This window comes from Leptopilina heterotoma, unplaced genomic scaffold (assembly GCF_015476425.1).
Source record: "Leptopilina heterotoma isolate Lh14 unplaced genomic scaffold, ASM1547642v1 Lhet_52, whole genome shotgun sequence".
In the NCBI taxonomy this organism is placed as follows: Eukaryota; Metazoa; Arthropoda; class Insecta; order Hymenoptera; family Figitidae; genus Leptopilina; species Leptopilina heterotoma.
The window spans coordinates 5,237,292-5,258,835 of NW_025111114.1; the positions used below are offsets into that span (position 1 = coordinate 5,237,292).

The 21,544-nt window shown below is 25.2% G+C and overlaps 1 protein-coding gene across 1 annotated transcript; it reads left to right on the forward strand.

The window, feature by feature from the left end:
- Nucleotides 1–325: 325 nt before the first annotated feature.
- LOC122507934 lies at nt 326–12,023 on the forward strand. The gene is made up of 3 exons (XM_043620947.1): nt 326–500; nt 4,252–5,898; nt 11,422–12,023. Exons 1-3 carry the CDS (start codon nt 326–328, stop codon nt 11,826–11,828), a joined length of 2,229 nt encoding a protein of 742 aa, XP_043476882.1. The 3' UTR covers nt 11,829–12,023.
- The last annotated feature ends 9,521 nt before the right edge of the window (nt 12,024–21,544 follow it).

Below are 21,544 nucleotides of genomic sequence, written 5' to 3' on the forward strand. Positions count from 1 at the left end.
TGTCGTGATAAAATAAAAATTATATAATTTTTATTTTATCACGACATGGAATTTTTTTTTCGTTCAGTGTGAAGTGAATAATTTTTGTTTTCAAGACAAAGGAAAAATTGTTGATATCTTCATTGGAATGAAACTCGAATAAGATTTGTTTCATTCGAATTTTCTGTCATAATTTTCGTTTATTGTTTTTTTACATTCGCATTTTTATTAATGAAAAGATCAATTTAAGTGAAAAAGATTTGTTTGTTTTTTTTTTTTTGGTTTTGTTTGGAGAGTGAAAAAAAAGTTATTAAAAAAAAGAGAGAGAGAGAGAGATAAAGAAGAAATGCCCAGTCACAAATTGCAAAAGAAACAAGTTCAACAACAGAGAGTTTTGAGAAAGAATTTCAAGGATGATCTTCTTAAATGGATTTGCGAGAAACATGCCACCAACAGTCCATTGGACAGGAAACTTTTGCGACAGAAAGCCCTTCAACTTTCTCAAACACTCGAACTAATCAGTATTATTATTATTATCATTAATATTAATTGAAAAGAAAAATAATTATTATAAACACATTTCTATTTTAAACGAGAATTTAAATTTCGCAAAAATTTTTGTATGTAATTTTATTTTACTTCTAATAATAATTTATTAATTCGGAAAAAATTAATTTTTTTCAATTTTTCTTTTAAGATAAGAAATCTTTAAATGTTTGGAGTTCGGAGCAATTTTTCTTTCTCAATTTTATTTAGAAATTGTAGAAAAAAAAATTATAAAAATTGAATTTTACTTTGAATACTAATTAATATTTTTATAAAAAAATTATTTTTTCCTATTTAAATTCTTTTTCGGAACATTTCAAATGTTTGGTATAATTTTTTTTCTTAAATTTCCTCTCTCGATTCTATTAAACAAATTTTTTTCTAATAAGAAAAAAAGGTAAAAAAGTTTATTTTTTTGTACACAATTTAATAAAATAATTATTTGATAATTAAAATGTTAATTAAATGTTCAGAAAAATAATTTATTTTTATTTTCAATTTTTTTAGAAAAAAAAAATTCTTTGCTAATAAAATTTCTTTTTCATTCCAGATTTCTTTTCTTTCCTCTTAGAAATATATTTTCATTTCTTTTTAGAAAAGTAACAAAAAAATTTATGAAAATTTTCTTTTTAGGTATTTTTGAATATTTTTTAATGAAAAATTTATAATTTGGAATTTAGAAAAATAATTAATATTTTTGTTTTTTCCATTGAAATTTTCTTTTATTTTCGAAAAAAAAATTTATAAAGAAATTTATTAAAATTTCATTTTTCTATCATTTTGAATTCTTTATTAATATTTTCAAATTTTTTAGAACAAAAAAAATTATTTTTGCTAATTAAATTCCTATTTTTAAGATTTTATTAAATTTATTTATCTGAAATTTTCTTTCTCGTTTCTGCAAAGAATAATAAAAAATTTATTAGAATTTTATTTTTCTGTAATATTGAATTATTTTTCACAATTTTCTTTTCTTTTAGAACAAAAATATTGTTTTTTGCTAATTAAATTTCTCTTTCATTCCTGATTCGATATCTCGAAATTCTAAGAGTATTTTTATTGTTTCTCTTTAGAAATTTTTTTATCTCATTTCTTCTTTAAAAATTATAACAAAAATTTATGAAAATGTTGTTTTATTTTTGAATAAAAAAAATTTTAATAACTCAAAATCTTTTAAAATTAGTTTTTGTTAATATATATTTAATTAATTATTAAAAATAATGGATTTATAGAAGAATTTTAGTTAAAAACACTAAAAAAATTGAATTTTAAAGAAGTTACAAATGATTGCAGAATTTCAATTATTTTTAATACAATTTTAATCGCATATTCCTTCAAAATTGTAACTATTCTAAAAAATGTCATTAAAATTCGTCAAAAGAATTCAATTCTTTAAAAATTTGTTCATAAAATTCTTTATAAGAATTAAATTTCAAGAATCATTCAATTATTCAATAAATTCAATTATTTCCAAAATTAATAAAATTCTTATCACAAAATTCAATTATGTTAAAAATTTACAAAAAAATCTCGACAAAATCCCAATTATTATCTATCTTTATAAATAAAAATATTCTTCCTCAAAATTCAATTATTTTCAAAAATTTTAATAAAATTCTTGTAAAACTTTCAATTATTTTAAAAAATTATCCTCATTTCAATAATTTTCAATATCTACTATTTTAATAAATTTACCCAAAAGAATTCAATTATTTAAAAACAATTTTAATAAAATTGTACGCAAGCATTTAATAATTTTCATAAATAATAAAAATTTTACAGGATTTCAATTATTGACAAATTTTTTATAAGTTTCATCTTAATAATTCAATTATTTTCAGAAATAATAAAACTCATCGCAGAATTTCAATTATTTTTAATAAAATTTTAATCGAACACCTTCAAAAATGTAACTGTTCTAAAAAATGTCATTAAAATTCGTCAAAAGAATTCAATTACTTAAAAATTGGTTAATACAATTTTTCAAAAGAATTAATTTTTAAGAATCATTCAATCATTCAATAAATTCAATTATTTTCAAAAGTAATAAAATTCTTCGCAGAAATTCAATTATGTTGAAAAATTAAAAAAAAAAATGTCGTCAAAATTTCAATTATCTTTAGAAATAAAAAAATTCTACTTCAAAATTCAATTATTTTCCAAAATTTTAATAAAATTACCCAAAAGAATTTAATTATTTAAAAACAATTTTAATAAAATTGTACGCAAGCATTTAATAATTTTCATAAATAATAAAAATTTTACAGGATTTCAATTATTGACAAATTTCTTATAAGTTTCTTCTCAATAATTCAATTATTATTTTTATAAATAATAAAACTCATCGCAGAATTTCAATTATTTTTAATACAATTTTAATAAAATTCCTTGAAAATTGAAATTGATTTCAAGAAACATTCAATTACTCAATAAATAATTTACTTTTGTATTTAAATAATCGAATTCTCGTAGAATTTTCTAATAAAAATTGATTTAAAAAGGAATTTAAAGAAGAATTTTAATATTCGGTCTTCTTTAATTATTATGAAACATGAACTCTGAGTCTTCGACTAGGAGTAATCGTTTTCTTTATGTTTTATAACAATATTTTTAAAGTTGATTAATTTCAAAAAGGTTTGAAGTTTGAAATTTTTTAAAATCTTAATTCCTATGGAAAAATAATAATTAAATATTTTAAATATTAAAAGAAGAAATTATTGTGTTTGAATAATTTTACAATTCAATAAATTTAGTTGTAAATTTAGTTTCGTAAATAAATTTAACAGAACATTTTTGTGAATAAAATTTTTTTCTTTATTTTCTAAAAATTCAAATATTTTCTGTTTCATTTTCAATTAAATTTTCTAATTGACAAATATAAATTATAAACATTTTTTTTTCTTTATTTTTAAAAAACTTTGAATTTTATTAAAACAATTGAAATTAAGAAATAGAATTTATGCAAATTATTTCCTTACTTAATAAAAATTGAGAATTTTCTACAAAATATTAAGAAACGGGAATATCTAATGTTTTTATTCCCAAAAGAAAATAATGAGTTTGTAAACAATATTGTTATTGATAAATAAAAATAATTATGCATAAAAGTGATGTATTTCCTACTTCTTAATCATAATTTTTAAAATTATTTTTTAATTATATTTCAAATGTTCGGATTAATTTTTTTTGTTTCTGCTTTGAATTTTTCTTTCTTGAATTTTTTTTCTAAATTTAGAAAATTGAGAACAAAAATTTTATTTTCATTTTAATTTATTTTCATTTTAAATACAATTTAATTTAAAAAAAAAAATTCATTTTTTCCTAATAAAATTTTTTTCCCCCACAGATTTCAAATGTTCGGATCAATTTTATTTGTTTTTGCTTTGAATTTTTCTTTCTTGAATTTTTTTTCTCAATTTAGAAAATTGAGAACAAAAATTTTATCTTCATTTTAATTTATTTTCATTTTAAATGCAATTTAATTTTTATTTTTAAAAATTCGTCTTTTTTCTAATTAAATTCTTTTTTCCCGCAGATTTCAAATGTTCGGATCAATTTTATTTGTTTTTGCTTTGAATTTTTCTTTCTTGAATTTTTTTTCTCAATTTAGAAAATTGAGAAGAAAAATTTTATCTTCATTTTAATTTATTTTCATTTTAAATAAAATTTAATTTTTATTTTTAAAAATTTCTCTTTTTTCTAATTAAAATTCTTTTTTCCCCACAGATTTCAAATGTTCAGAGCAATGGATAACAGTTTTCCTGAAGCGCTACGGTTTCTCAACATCGCTGACAACGTGCGCCGGTCCCTATTTCAAAGACTATCGAATTTGGATCGATTTAATGCGACCAATCCTCACACAATACAAATACAAAGATATATTCAATGTCGACGAATTGACAATGTACTCGAACGTGTGTCCACTGAAAATTCCCAAAAATGCAAAAGCCTCAAATCAAGATTTAATAAACGCCACAAATCTCATTTCAATTCTTCTCTGTTGCAATTCATCTGGAACCGATAAACTCCCCCTACTAATAACTGGACCCTACAAATGTAATCTCACACGTGACGACTGTATTTATCACTACAATGAAAATTCCACAATAAACGATCAACTATTCATCGAGTGGATTATGAATTTAAATGAAATAATGTCACAGAAACAACGACAAATTCTCCTTCTTCTTCATCGTCATAAAATTTGTGCCCTCGGCAATAATCGTCAATTAAGTAATGTGAAATTAATATTTTTCCCAACAAATTTCCCCCCACATTTAAGACCACTAAGACGCGATGTTTTTCACTCGACAAAAATGAATTATCGATTAAATTATGCGGAGAAAATTCATCGAGGCAATTGCAAATGGGAATTTAATGAAATGATAATGGCAATTTTACAATCTTGGTCACAAGTGCCAAGGGAATTGATTGTCTCAAGTTTTCAACGAACAAAATTTCGATCTGACGATAAATTAATTGACATAAATAACGATGAATGGGAGAAATTAAATACGGGTGTGAGTTTCAAAAAATTAATTACATTCGACGATCATTTATCCGACACGATTATCAACAATTATTGTTACGATCAAAATAATACAAATGATCAAAAAGTCATTAATCGCGAGAAACATAAATATAATCTAAGAACGACTAATCAGATATTTCAAATTGATGAGTGTGACGAATTTCATGAAATGAAGAATGAAATTTTCAAAAGTGAAAAAAAAATACAAAACACTATTGATAAAAATACCAAAACAAAAATAAATCCTATCGACGAAATTGAAAACATTTCCCAAAAACCAATTAATTTGGAAAATAATGGCAAAAATGAGGAAAATATTTTAAATTTTGGTGAAAGTTCGAAGAAGAAAACATTGAAAACAGATTTTAGTGAAGATATTGAAATGAATGTATCGAAAGATTCGATGATTGATGAGGTGACGATGAATTTGGAGGAAAAAAAATCGACGACAAATTTTTCAAATGAGGGACAAGAGAAAAATAGGGAGAATTTTTCGAATGATGGGAAAAATGAGAAGAAAGGGGAAAATATTCACGAGGATAGAGTGGAGGAATTAAAATCTAAAATACCGGAGAATTTGAATGAAAATCATTTCAATACAATGGAGAGTAATTCGAGAAAAAATATGATGGAGGATAATTTTCAAGATTTGGGAAAAAACACTGAAATGAAAAATAAAGATGAAATAATTGAATTTTGTGAATTTTTGGGAATGGAAAAAAAATTGAAATTTGAATTAGAAAAGGGAAATGTAATTAGTAAAACTAATGTTGATATTATTGAAGAAATTAATTCGTTGGAGGTAATAACGATAGAAACAAAAACTACTGTTGAAAATTCAGGTGATTAAATTTAATCTCTTTTAGTTTCTTTTACTTATTTCTATATTTTTAATTTTTCTTATTTTCTATTTTTATTTTTTATAATTGTATTTTTTGTTTTCATTTTTTTTTTAAATTCGGTTTTTCAAAAATTTCAAAATTTCAAATTCAAAATTTCAAATTAAAAATTTATTTAGAAATATCTTTAATTGTAAAATTATTCGAAAACAATAATTTCTAATTTAAATATTTTAAATATTTAATTATTATTATTTTTCCATAGGAATTAAGATTTTAAAAAATATTTCAAATTCAAATCTTTTTGAAATTAAACAATTTTAAAAAAATTGTTATAAAACATGAGAAAATCGATAACTCTGAGTCTTCGACTCGGAGTGATCGATTTCTTCATGTTTTCTAATAATTAAAGATTGAAAATTGATAAACTCATTATTTTATATTATAAGAATATTGTACTTCTTCAAAATTATTTTCATCATTTGAATTCAATTATTATTTTTAAGAATTTTTAACTAAAATTCTTCTTTAAATCAATTAATTTTCGAAAAAGTTCTTTGACAATTTTCAAATCCATCTATTTGCAATATTCAATTTTACAAATTTCAATTATTCGAAAATTCTTCAATTAAATATTTATTAGAAAATAAAAACTTGAAATAATTTCAAAAAAAAATGCGCAATTAAACTTTCTCAAAAAAAAAATAATTTCCAAAATTCAATTATTTCTAAAAATTCTTGCTATATTGCTTTTAATATTCAATTATTATCTAAAATTGTAAATGAAATTCATTTTTATGAAATGAAAATCAATTTTTATTAGAAAATTCTACTAGAATTCAATTATTTAAATATACAAACATCATAGATAATTTATTGAATAATTGAATATTTCTTAAAATTGAATTCTCATAAATTTTTATTAACAAATTTTTGAATAACTTGAATTCTTTTGACAAATTTTAATTAAATTTTTAAGAATAATTACATTTTTCGAGAAATTCGATTAAAATTGTCTTAAAAATAATTGAAATTCCACAATGTGTGAATTATTGCGAAGAATTTTATGAAAAAGTTTGAAGCAATTGATTTTCAAAATAACTATAATAAAATTCTTGCAAAAATTTCAATTATTTTCAAAAAGGGTATAGCCGGATAAGTATGCAAAAAGTGCCTCCGCATGTATTTTATTCATAATTTATCCATACATTCCTACCCACTTAAAGATAACATTCTGAAAGTTTGAACTCAAAATTCGCTTTTTTGGGGGAGTTATGGAGGGGGAAAGAAAAATCAAAAAATGCGTTTTTCTCGAAAACTACTGAACCGATTTCAATGAAATTTAAATATGTTATAAATGTCAACAAAACAGTTTTAAAAAAAAATTTTCAAATTTTTTTTTCAAAAAAATCCAAAAAAATTTTTTTTTGAAATTTTCAAAAAAAATTTTTTTTTCTTTTTTTAAGAGCGACACCTGCCATTTTTGTACTATTTACTTGTTAAAGTGTGTATTTTCAGAAAAAAATTTTCCTCAATTTTTTTTTGAGGTGCGTGATAGTCAAAAAATATAAAAACCACAAGTGGGTTATGGAGTTATAGAGGGGGAACGAAAAAACAAAAAACTTATTTTTCTCGAAAACTACTGAATCGATTTTAATAAAATTTTAAGAGGTTGTAAATATAGATAAGACGATTTTAGTAAAAAAAATCAAAATTTTTTCTTCAAAAAAAGTCAAAAAAATTTTCTTTTTGATATTTTCAAAAATTTTTTTCAGGGTTATTTTTTGAAGTGAACACTTTTTTTTTTATTGTAAAAAGTACCTTATAATGTCCCCTTTAACATATATTTTTATTAAATTTTTAAGAAATATAGTTTTTGAGTAAAATGTCAAAAACCATGGTCATGCTATTTGTCACGTACGGTAATGCACATATATGCATATGGGCATTTTTATGTGATAGGGTATAGCCGAAAAAGTATAGAAAAAGTGACCCAAATATATTTTTCCTATTCATTCTACCCACAAAATAACTTTTTGAAATTTTTAACTCAAAATTTTGAGTTTTTTGAACTTATGGAGAGAAAAAATCAAAAAACGCATTTTTCTCTAAAACTATTGTATGCATTTTTATCAGCTTTGGATTTGTTGAAAAGACAATTAAAGAGATCAAAAAAAAAAATTTCAAAATTTTTTTCAAAAAATCCAAAAAAACTGTTTTTTAAAAAATTAAAAAAAATTTTTTTGGTTCTATTAAAGTGACATTTTTATGTATTTTCTCATTTCAGTCTCTTATGTGATCTACTTAATAAAAAAATTTTGCCTGACATGATTTCAGTGTGTGTCACGGTGAAAAACCAGATAAAAATGTACCGGGTAGGGTTTTTGAGTTATTTACTGTGACACACACTGAAATCATGTCAGGCAAAATTTTTTCATTAAGTAGATCACATAAGAGACTGAAATGAGAAAATACATAAAAATGTCACTTTAATAGAACCAAAAAAATTTTTTTTTAATTTTTTAAAAAACAGTTTTTGGAATTTTTTAAAAAAAATTTTGAAATTTTTTTTTGATCTCTTTAATTGCCTTTTCAACAAATCCAAAGCTGATAAAAATGCATACAATAGTTTTAAAAAAAATGCGTTTTTTGATTTTTTTCCTCCATAAGTTCAAAAAACTCAAAATTTTGAGTTAAAAATTTCAAAAAGTTATTTTGTGGGTAGGAATGAATAGGAAAAATATATTTGGGTCACTTTTTCCATAGTTATCCGGCTATACCCTAACACATGAAATTGCCCATATGCATATATGTGCATTACCGTACGTGACAAATAGCATGACCATGGTTTTTGCCATTTAATCAAAAACTGTATTTTTTAAAAATTTAGAAAAAATATATGTTAAAGGGGACATTATAAGGTACTTTTTACAATAAAGGAGAAAGTGGTCACTTAAAAAAATAACCCTGAAAAAAATTTTTTAAAATTTGAAAAGATTTTTTAAGCTGTACATTGTACCCACTTGCGGTTTTTATTTTTTTTCACTATCACGCACCTCAAAAAAAAATTGGGAAAAATTTTTTTCTGAAAAAAAACACTTTAACGAGTAAATAGTAAAAAAATGGCGGGTGTCGCTCTTAAAAAAAGAAAAAAAATTTTTTTTTGAAAATTTCAAAAAAAAATTTTTTTTGGATTTTTTTGAAAAAAAAATTAAAAAATTTTTTTTTAAAACTGTTTTGTTGACATTTATAACATATTTAAATTTCATTAAAATCGGTTCAGTAGTTTTCGAGAAAAACGCATTTTTTGATTTTTCTTTCCCCCTCCATAACTCCCCCAAAAAAGCGAATTTTGAGTTCAAAATTTCAGAATGTTATCTTTAAGTGGGTAGGAATGTATGGATAAATTATGAATAAAATACATGCGGGGGCACTTTTTGCATACTTATCCGGCTATACCCTTTCTTTTAATTCAATAATTTGTAGATCTATTATTTTAATAAAATTTCCCAAAAGAATTCAATTATTTAAAAAAAAATTTTGACAAAGTGCTACGCACGAATATTCAATTATTCTCTAAAATAATGAAAATTTCACAAGGAATATTCAATTTCAAACAGCAAAAAAGTTTCAAAATTCAAGCAATATGAACATTTTTTAAAATAATTGAATTCTAGCAGAAAATTTTATTAAAATTGAAATTAAAAATAATTGAATTCCTCCTGAGAATTTTACAAATTAAGAATAAAATAATTCAATTCTAGCCACGAATTTTAGTAAAATTTTTATAATTGAATTCTTTCAAATGAATTTAATTTTTACTATGTAATAATAGGTTTTTTTTTTTTAATTTTTAAAAATATAAAAAAATCAAATAATATAATAAATTTATTAAATCGAATACAATAATTTTTTAAATATTTAATTATTATTATTTTTCCTTAGGAATTAAGATTTTCAAAAAATTTCAAATTCAAACATTTCTTCATGTTTTATAATAATTTAAAGAGAACCGAGTATTAAAATTATTATTTTATATTATAAGAATATTGTTATTGTAACTTCTTAAAAATTATTTTCATATTCTATTATTATATCAAATTTAAACTGAAATTCATATTTATATCAATTTTTATTAGAAAATTCTACGAGAATTCAATTATTTAAAATACAAAAGTAAATTATTTATTGAGTAATTGAATGTTTCTTAAAATCAATTTCATTTTTCAAAGAATTCGATTAAAATTGTATTAAAAATAATTGAAATTCTGCGATGAGTTTTCTTCTTTCTGAAAATAATTGAATTATTCAGAAGAAACTTATAAAAAATTTACAAATATTTGAATTCCTGTGGAATTTTTATTATTTATGAAAATAATTAAATGTTTGCGTACAAATTTATTAAAATTGTTTATAAATAATTCAATTCTTTTGGGTAAATTTATTAAAATAGTAGATATTAAAAATCATTGATATGAGGAAATTTTTTGAAAATAATGGAAATTTTGACACGAATTTTATTAAAATTTTTGAAAATAATTGAATTTTGAAGAAGAATTTTTTTATTTATAAAGATAATAATTGGGATTTTGTTGAGATTGTTTTGTAAATTTTAAACATAATTGTATTTTGTGATAAGAATTTTATTACTTTTAAAAATAATTGAATTATTCTGCAATCATTTGTAACTTCTTCAAAATTCAATTTTTTAGCGTTTTTAACTAAAATTCTTCTAGAAATGCATTATTTTTAATAATTAATTAAATAAGGTTTTAAAAATTTAACTAATTTCAGAATTTCAGAAGAATTTAAATTATTAAATTTTTTTTTGCAAAAATCCAAGTTCTTTCTAATTAAATTCATTCAAAATTGAAATTTTATAAAATTTCAGATTGAATTCATTTGAAGTTCATTTATTTATTGAGAATTGTAAACGCAACTCTTTTAAAATTGAATTAATTTTGAAATATTTAAGTAAAATTATTTATTAAATAATTTATTTATTTTATGATTGTTCAAGGTTTAAGTTATTTAAAAAGAAATTTTTGTCAGAAATTGAAAAATTGAAGAAGTTTTGTATTAGAATTCGTGGTAATTTTATAGTTTTTGAGTCAAACGGAAAAAGACACAAAAATTTAGAATTTTCTTATGAATTTTAAAAATTTAATTTTTGTCAGAACTTTTAATAAAAGTTTCTGACTTTTCCCTGAATTCCCTATGTCAGAATATATGATTATTATAATTATAATAATATTAAAACTATATATATTCCAATTGATATTTTATTTTTATAAAAAAAAAATTTGTATTAAAAATTTTTACGTTCTATTATTTTTAAAATTGCTAATTTTATTTAAAAATAGTGTGCAAAAAGTCATTCGCGCGATAATTGTTGCTAGCTGTCAATATTTGCAGTCTTTTCATCAGTTATTTTTTTCATAATTTATTATAAAAAAAAATTTATTACAAAATAAAAATTGTTAAAATTTTTTTTTCACTTAATTGTCAATTTACATTCATTTACAGAAGAAAAGAATGATTGTCATCAAACAGAGGAGAATTCAATAATAATTGATAATAATGAAGATCACAATATGCCCTCGACATCAGGAAAAAGAAATCATTCTCCCTTGCATGTTGAGGAGAATAATGACGACGATGATGACGATGTTGAACCGTTGAAAAAAATCCAAAAGACTTTAATTCATCATCATCGGTGTAATAAGCACGAAGCACGTTGCGACATTGGTTGTAATACTATTTCTGCCGTAACAGTTCTGGATAAAAATACACAAACCTCACAAGATTCTCAAAATTCAGAACTCGATTGTTCATCAAATTTGGAAACAAATGAGGTCAAGGAAAAAAATTCCGGTTCAAGTTTTATTTTCACCAAAAGTGGAACATTAAATTCTCGCCCATCTAAGGATTAAATTTAGTATTTTTTTTTGGTTCTTTCACTTTTTGCAATAATCGAAAGTTTTCTTAATTCTCCTCCAACTTTTTCGTGTGAGTTTTCACTTCGTCGAATTTGTTAAAATGATGAGCGAAAAAAAGAGAATTTTCGTAAAAAGAATTTATTTATTTAAAGTCCGAAAAAAAAGTTCCTCTAAATAAAATATTGCAAAGATGGATTAATATTTAACCTTAGATTCTGTAACAATTTTCTTTTTCTATGAAATAAATAAACTTCTGTTTGCAATAAATAATGAAGTGATAATAGTAAATTAATACGATTCATTATTTATCTCTTTTTTTACTTTTTGTTTATTTTATTTTTTCTTATTATTTACTTATTTTTATTATTTATTTTATTTTTATTAATATTTTATTATTTTATTCTTTATTATTTTATTATTATTTTATTTTCTATTATTCAGTTATTTTATTATTTATATTAATTTTATCCTAATTACTTATTTAATTCTCTATTTAATTTATTCTAATTCTAATTATTTATTAGTTTAAATATTTACTAATTCAAATATTTAGAGAGAATAAAAAAAAATGTATCGGTATGGAAAAAATCAAGAAAAATATTAAATCAAGTTGACTGGGTTGATGAGTTGACGTCGCGACGCCTGACAGACGCCTTGCATTTATCGCTGAATTAAATTAATAACAGAAAAATCCCGCTCACGTAATATCATTTGAATGCACATCCATGCCCTGAAAAACTACCCGGAAAAATATGGTTAACATGTATTGTCCACAAGAATTTCCCTAAGTTTCTTATTATTCTTTTTTTCTCTCTCTCCATAACACGCGACTAACGAGGAGGAGGGTGAAACGAAATTTTTTAAATCTCTCAAATAAACTCCCAACTAGAGAAACTGAGATGTGAAATATTCACAAACTCATTCTGCTTTTTTTTCATTATTAATATTATTTCAGTTTTTTTTCGTTTTATTCTAAAAAAAAAGTTGCATTTAAAAGAAAAATTATGATTTTTCGAGTAAAAAAAAATGATTTTTAATTTGTTACGTAATGAGTTTTGTATGGCAAACAGAAATAGGTTGAAATAATAATAAACCACCAATGTGAGTAAATTAAAAAGAGGAAAATATGCCACGAAGTAAAAAATTTAAGTTTAATTAAAAAAAAAAGAGTTTAATTAAAATTGAAGAATGTGAATTTTTTTTTGTTTGACACACGTTGACTTAAACTACTGAAATGTTTAAAAATATGTGGGGAACTTTATTACTGAAAAATTTATTTTTTCTAAATGGATCGAATAATTCATTCAATTCATAATTTTCATTTACGAATTCAATTATTTTCATCGCAGAATTTCAAATATTTTTAATACAAATTTTAAATAAATTCCTTGAAAAATGCAATTATTATTAAAAATTTTATTAAAACTTGAGGAAAGAATTCAATTTTAAGAAACATTCAATTGTTCAATAAAAGAATAAAATTCGTTGCAATAATTCAAATTATTTTCATAAATAACATTTAATTCGTCGCAGAAAATCAATTATTTTCAAAATGTTTTAAGTAATTTTGCAAATGAATTCAATTAGCTTGATAAAGAACAAAATCGCATAAATTCTTCGCATAATATCTCTTTTCCAAAATTCAATTATTTTGATAAATATCAAAATTTACGAAAAGAATTCAATTCTTTTGAAAAGTAATGAAATACTTTGCAGAAATTAAATTATTTTCAAAATTTTTTAAAAATTCTCGTCAAGAATTAAATTATCTTTATAAATAGATAGGGAAATTCTTCTCAAGAATTAAATTATTGTCAAAAACTTTTTAAAAATTCTTCTCAATAAGTCAATTATTTTCAAAATTTTTAATAAAATTCTTCTCATGAATTCAATTGTTTTCAAAAATTATTATTTAAATTCTTCTCAGGAATTCAATTATTTTTAAAAACTTTAATAAAATTCTTTAAAAAGTTTTCAATTATTTTCAAAAATTGTTATAAAATTCTTTAATAGAATAAATTTCATTACAATTTTAATTAAATTCCTTAAAAGAAATTAAATATTTCCAAAAGTTGTTAATAAAATTCTTCGTAAAAATTAAATTTTAAGGAACATTCAATATTATTTATTTTTGTATTTAAATAATTGATTTCTCGTAGAATTAAATTATTATTTTTCGTACTTTTAACTAACAATTCTGTAGAATTAATTTTTTTGAAAAAATTTAATTGAATAATAATTGTTGTTATTGATTTAAAGTAGAATTTTAGTTAAAAATTCTAGAAAATGTAAATTGAATTGAAATTACACAAATAATTTTGAAGAAATTACAGTAACAATATTCTTATGATAATAAAATAATGATTTTGTCAGTCGGTCATCTTCAATTATTATAAAACTTCGACTCGGAGTGATCGATTTCTTTATATTTTATAATAATATTCTTATGCGTTGTTTAATTTGAAAACGTTTGAATTTGATTTTTTTGAACACCTTAATTCCAATGAAAAAAAATGATTAAATATTTATTTTAAATAAAACTATTGATGTTTTCGAATAATTTTACTTTTGAAAAAATTTGTAAATAAATTTAATAGAACATTTTTTTAGAGTGTCTAATAATTTTTGAAGTGAATAAGAATATTTTTTAGGATCAGGAAAAAAGTCAAAGTTGTGTTTGGAAATGAGGGAAAAATGAAGTTAAATTTTTGTGGCAACCCTGTATAAATAAATTATATTTTTATCTTTATTTAACCAATTTTTAAAGTCCTCTAAAAGTTTCCCCTATTTTTTAATTTTCAGTCCCCTATTTCCCCTAAAATACTTTTTAGGGTTGCTGTGAAGCCTGCGGTTGACGCGTTTTTTTACTCTATGATAAAAAATGTTTTGTCGTAATTAACTAATTTTTTCTGTAATTTCTTTTTTAAATTTAATACTGAAAATAAATAATATTTTTCAGGTTTCCAAATTCTTTGATTCATTTTTAGCCTCTCAGGGCCACTTTCGAAGACTTTGAAAAATCCTCCGCTTCTTTAAAATATTTATCAAGAATAGTTTTTTTTTGTATATAACAATAATTGTTTAATTTAAATTGTTATAAATAATTATTAGTAACAATTTAAAAAACGATTATTTTATTAATTAATATTTTTCATATTTCTAAATTCTTCGATTCACTTTTAGCCTCTCAAATTCAAAGCAATTTCAATATGTTACTTTTTATGTAATTGAACATTTTTTAATATAAGGGGCATTCTCCGTGAAATTTCCACTCAAAATTTTTTTTTCGTCATAACTATTTTTCTCGAACTCTATACGAAAAAAAAGTAAATACCTATTTTTTATTTTATCAAAATTATGGAAGTTATGATTTTTTTACATTTAACGTCTTCAGAAGCAGAGGACATTCGAAACTCTTTTTTTCTATTATACCAAAAGATAATTTTTTTTCTTTTGTTACAATCACTGATAAATAAAGAAATTTTTCCCATTTATGTCAAAGTGGTGTTCTTTAGGGTTCAAATGATATTTAAAATTATTTCAGTGGTTGCACAGAGTTCCATTCGAAATTTACACTTTTTTAAAAATTAACCTTCAATTACAAAACAAAACAAATGGCTTACTTATGAAATGGAGCTTGGAAGTGGTTAATTTCTCAATTTATTTTTTTAAATCCTATGCCAAACATCATTGATATCTTTGATGTGCTGGGAGAAATGGTCCCGCTGCCAGACACGACTGGCATCATGTACATGTTCGGCAGACCTTACCCTGGTGGCAGGGCTTTTCACTAAAGGATAAATTAGACATTAACCACTTCCAAGCTGTTTTTTCCAAGTACCACAGGTACTTTATATTTGGTTAGATTTTATTTATTCTAATGATTTATCTTTCTTTCATTTAGTGAATGAAATTTGCAAAATTTTCTTCCTTCAAGGGTAGGACACATAAACCTATATTCAATCCCAATGCTGTTTTTGCTAACTGGTCCGCTTTCTCATTCCCTTCAATCTTAAAGTGGGCTGGTATCCACAGGAATTTAACTTTAAGCTCCCCTTTATTGATAAGAGTTATGCAACGAGTAATTTCATGAAGAATCTTATCCTGTGCAAAATCCCTCATTCTATCCCTGATCTTGATAAGAGCTGCCTGGGAAACTGTGCAAATAACAGTCAAACGACCTTCCAACTCAAGGACGTATTTTAAAACCTGAAAAATTGCGTAAAGTTTCTCCTTCATCACCTGGAATTCATATTTAAACACCGGGCAGTCCCTTGATGACGCCTTATGATCCTCTGAGCAATTATAATAAATATTCCCTGGTCTTGGGTTGGTGCATTTTTTCGTATAATGTCTCTCTGCACAAAATTCAAAATTCCGATGTCCAGATCTACATTGTGTCATTACATGCCCAAAATGTTGACAATAGAAACATCTCTTCGGCGCTTTCCCTTTCCGTTGTTATAGTTACTGTTGTTGTTATTATTGCCATCACTATTTACTCGTTGTGTTATTTTCTTTATACGCTCCCTTGTATGTCTGATTTGCTTGAATGTTGGTGATCTGTGATGAGAGCTGTAAGTCGAGATATCTCTTTTACTTCCCTGAAAAGTTTCCATCATATCCTCAGTCCAAAACCTTATTCTTCTTTTCTCCGCACCCAGTACGTTTTCCGCTAATTCATCAGTAACTGCTTTTAGTCTTTCAGAGGGAGATATTACAGTAGAACTGGAGAGAGCGGATCCCGGTCGAGAGCTAAAATCTTGGAGTGATTGTGTCTCCTGTCCTGGTAAAAGATAACCCCTGCCTTTAGCAGAATATTTTGTCCTCATTTCCCCCTTCCTACCCCAACTGTAATTTTATTATTACTATCCATATTGAAATTATACTTAGATTGTTTTACGTAGTATATTTATTTATTTAAAATTCATTAATTATTTAGATCAGCACCATATTCCCAATTTCAAAAAGCTCCAGTAAATTATATTTCACTTCTAGGATCCAAAAATTCAGCCTTCCATTTCCATTTTACGTAATTTGAATCATATTCCGATAACCTCTTTATCATAACATCAGGCTGCCGGTCAAAAAATTACACTTTTTAGAATGCAGGTAATATTTGCACTCAGCTTCCTAGGCCAATTTCAACTAGGATTGTTTAATTCGTTTATAATTAGTTCAAGTTTATTCAACTTATGACCACAATTAAACAAAATTTCTGTTCATTTCATTTTTCTTTAATCACTTTCTTAAATAGTTACATATCAGAATCATAATAACTAAAAAGGCGCAGATATACCATCAGTTGCGTAACCAAAAATTCACAATGTCTATACTCTCCGGTAGTCAAACACGGAGTTGATAGAACCGCTTCGTCTCACGTCTCCTCATTTTGATGCAGGTTCCACACTAGATGCCCGGCACGTGAAACGTGCCCCCTCTCCAATGCTAACTTCTCCTACGTAAGGAGGGGAAAGCATTTGGTAGATGAGGCAGAGGGGGCACGCGCGTTGTGTCGGGTGTCCGTTGTCCGTTTGGTTTAAGTGTGGAACCTGCATTATGCTGCGCTCCAGCTTTTAAGGCGAGAACAGAATAGCCTACGTGAACGTGTAACGTGCTGACGTCACAATGTTATTCAAATGGGTCACGTGACCACGTTCACGTTAACGTACACGTTTTCATAGGCATTCTGTTCTCGCCTTTAAGTCGGTTCTACAATGAGCACGGTCGTTCGTGTTCGCTGTCGTGAACGTGTACGCGTTCCATTTAGTTTAGCATGGAGCACGTACACGTTCACGATAGCGAACACGAACAACCGTGCTCATTGTAGAACCGACTTTATAGTAGAGTCTACATTGGATGAACGCGAACGTTGCCGTGCTGACGTCACCCATTTGAATAGCATGGGTGACGTCAGACGTTCGCGTACACGTTCACGTTCGCGTACCATGGAATGTAGACTCTACTTATAGTCGGTTCTACAATGGGCACGTCGGACGTGGACGTCTGACGTACCGTGCTGACGTCACCCATTTGAATAGCATGGGTGACGTCAGCACGGCACGTCAGACGACCACGTCCGACGTGCCCATTGTAGAACCGACTTATAGGCCGCCGGGAATACAGGACTAGTCGTCGCCGTCTGGTGGAGCGATGCGCGCGCAATTCGCAGGACCGTAACTATTATTTCGGGTGCCTAAAATTTTCAAATTTACAAAATAACGTGTTTCGAAATTTACTATTGTTGCAAATTGTAAATTTGCAACAATCCAAGATACAATACAAATTATTTAATATATACAATTATTTAATTGTATATACAATTATTTAATACAATTATTTAATTGTTAAATAATTGTATTATTATATATAATAAATAATAAATTATATTATAATCTATTATAATAATATAAATTGTATTATTTATCAATTTTATGAATAATAAATTGTATTATTATTGTATTATTAAAATAATTATTATTATTGCTGTTTTGGTTGTCCTTTAGTAAAAAGCCCCGCCACCACGGCAAGGTCTACCAAACACATCCAGGATGTCAATCATGTCTGGCAGTGGATAAGTATCCACTATTTCCAGCACATCGAAGACATCGATGATGATCAGCAGTGGACAACCATTGGCGTTTGCATTAAGTTTATGTTATTCTAGAGAAGTTAAACTTACATGTCTTTGGAATTTTCCAATTGTTTTGGTATCTCGAGTTGCAATTTTTTATTTGAATAATTTGACGATTTTTTCTACACAGTTTTCGATTGTTTTAACGTATTATTGTACGATTGGTTACTCAATAATGAATCCTTAAGCCAGAAATTTGAAATTGAAGATTTTAGAGATTTTTTTTGAACATTTACATATTTAAAATAAACAGGCATTTTTGTGTATTCAATAAATTTTACAAAACTTTGAAGTGATTCAGATTGTATTCAATTTGAATCTGGAAACAAAAAAATAAGAATTAGTACTTATATAGAGAAAATTTAAAGGATAAAATAAACTCACATGAAGAATCATCTCCCACAAAACTGCCAGGATGCTTTTTGCACAGAACTAACATAGAAATTGTATCAGAATTAATTTTAGGTTTTAATGGAGTATTTTTTTAATTTAAATTTATGATACTTTTAATAGCGGCTTTTTTTCATCAATGAGATTCAATTCTTGTTTTTTGTCACTGAAAAATTGAAATTATTTTTAAAATATCATTCATTAAAAAACACTTGTAATTTTTCAATGATATCTCCGCACTGCTTCACGTCATTAAAATCGGCAATGTTGTTTAGCTTCTCTTGAACTGGAGAAAAGAGAATTAAAAATTAAATTTTATTTCTAATATATATTAAAAATTATTATATTATTAAGTATGAAAAAATTCTCACTGAAGGAAGTCATGGAACAATATTCGTTTAAAATATCAATTAAACTCATTTCTCTGCAAAGCCTTCGAAATGTATTTCCATTCAGTGCTTTAATCATCCGACATTCTTCCAAGCGTGGTAAAATTTCCAAAATTAATTTCTCTGCCTCTAAACATTTTTCTTTCTCTAAATATCCTGGAAATACAATACATTGAAGTCAATAAAATTTTTTAGCATTTTAAAACATAAATTTAGAAGTTATTATATAATTTTGTAAAATTATTTAATACACTTATATTTACCGACGACAAGACAAGCAATTTCGGATGAAAGAAATGTTTCCATTTTCTTCTGAACCTGTAGAAACTTTTAAATTATTCCATTCAAACGGTTCAACGTTTATTTATTTTAAATAAACGTATGTATATCAGTACACACACAACAATACATGTCGGGAAAAATAATGTCATGAAGGTCGACGTGCAATAGTACGTCTTATTTTGATTTTACTTTTTTAAGTTACTTTTCCATTCGGATAAGTATTAATCTGCATTATCTGCCCTTCAAACGTTGTTAAAAATCTTCTCTTATTGCAAGAGAACTTTTTTCTTAATTTTTCGTCCTGTTTTTCGCCAATATTTTTTGTTTTTTGAAATTTTGTAAATGAAATGTTTTTACCCTCAAAAACATTTAGAGTTTCATTGAACATCTCCTCAAATTCTCTCAATTCGTTTTCGAGAATTATCCTCTCCGTCATTGGATTGAATAAAAATGGAGAAACCTATTTTTTCAGACTTTCGACTCAGCATGTTTTCACTAGTAATAAAAAATATTGAATGAATATTAGTTGCGAAACTGTGCAGCTTATATATCTAGTCTGTGGCTCTTGCTTTAGTAGGAAAGGGGGTTTTAGATGTACTGTGATCATTTGAGATGCTACTCCCACCACGGCATAGCATCACGACCAATCACAGTATACTCCCCCTCCCCATTAGATACTATATTAAATAGAGGAGCTCTCTAGCTTTAATTTGAGTACTTGTGCAGTGAAATTGGTTAAGAAGAAAAAAGTTGTTTTCAAAATATAGGTTAATTCTACAAGTATAGTAAGTCATATAATGGAAATATTTTGGAAACAAATTTTTTCTTCTTAACCGATTTCATTGCACAAGTAATTACATTAAAGCTAAAGAGCTCCTCTATTCAACACATGCCACGAGAAGTGGAGAAATTGTTATTAACAATAATAAAATAATTAATAACAATGTAGACACACTGAGTGGGAACTTTATATACTGCTAGTGTCTGCGAGAAAAATATATTTACGAGTTCCTTCCGGAGACACTAGCAGTATATCTAGAGCCCACTCAGAGTGTCTGTGTTGTTATCAATTATTTTATCATTGTTAAGAGCAATAATGGATCATATATAAGAATATTATTGATTTATATTAAACAACTTTTTTTCTTCTTAGCCGCTTTCATTGTACAAGTGATCAAATTAAAGCTAGAGAGCTCCTCTATTCAACACACCCCAAGAGAAGTGGAGATAATTTTTGTTAACAATGATAAAATAATTAATAACAACAGAGACACTATGCATTGGTTCTAGATATACTACTAGTGTCTCCGGAAGGAACTTGTAAATATATTTTTTCCGGAGACACTAGCAATATATAAAGTGCCCACCCTCCCTAACTTCACAATAATCCTGTTTAAATTCTACAACAGACATTTGTGGTGAAAACTTTTAAGGCACTGCCACAGCTCTTTATCGACAGCTGCCTGCGCAGGCAGTCGGCCTCAATTAGGCGGAAATATTGTTTTTAATGAAAATTATTATTAAAAATGAATAAAAAATAATAATTGTTATAATTTTTATTATTATTTTCAATTTAATTTAATTATTACAATTAAAAATAAAAAATTATTAATTTAATTTTACTATTAATTTAAATCTTCCGCCTAAATGGAGGACAGCTGCCTGCACAGGCAGCTGTCAACAAGAGCTGTTGCAGTACTTGTAGTAATAAAGCCAATGTCCCTATTTGCGCAAAAGACATTCAAATTTACCGCCAAGAAATTGGCAGCATAATGTCTTCTGCGCAGACGCAGACAATGGCTTCATTGTCTGTTTTCAGCACTCGCCCCGAATTAACTCCCGGTTAATGGTGAAGGCCAACGCAGAATAGAATCTTTAACCGGAACAGCAATCGTAAGCGTAACCGTAAGAATGAGTTAAAGAAGGATAGGTATATTGTTTATGCTTCTCTAACTTATTCTTACGCTTACGGTTACGATTGCGGTTCCGGTTACAGATCTATTCTGCGTTGGCCT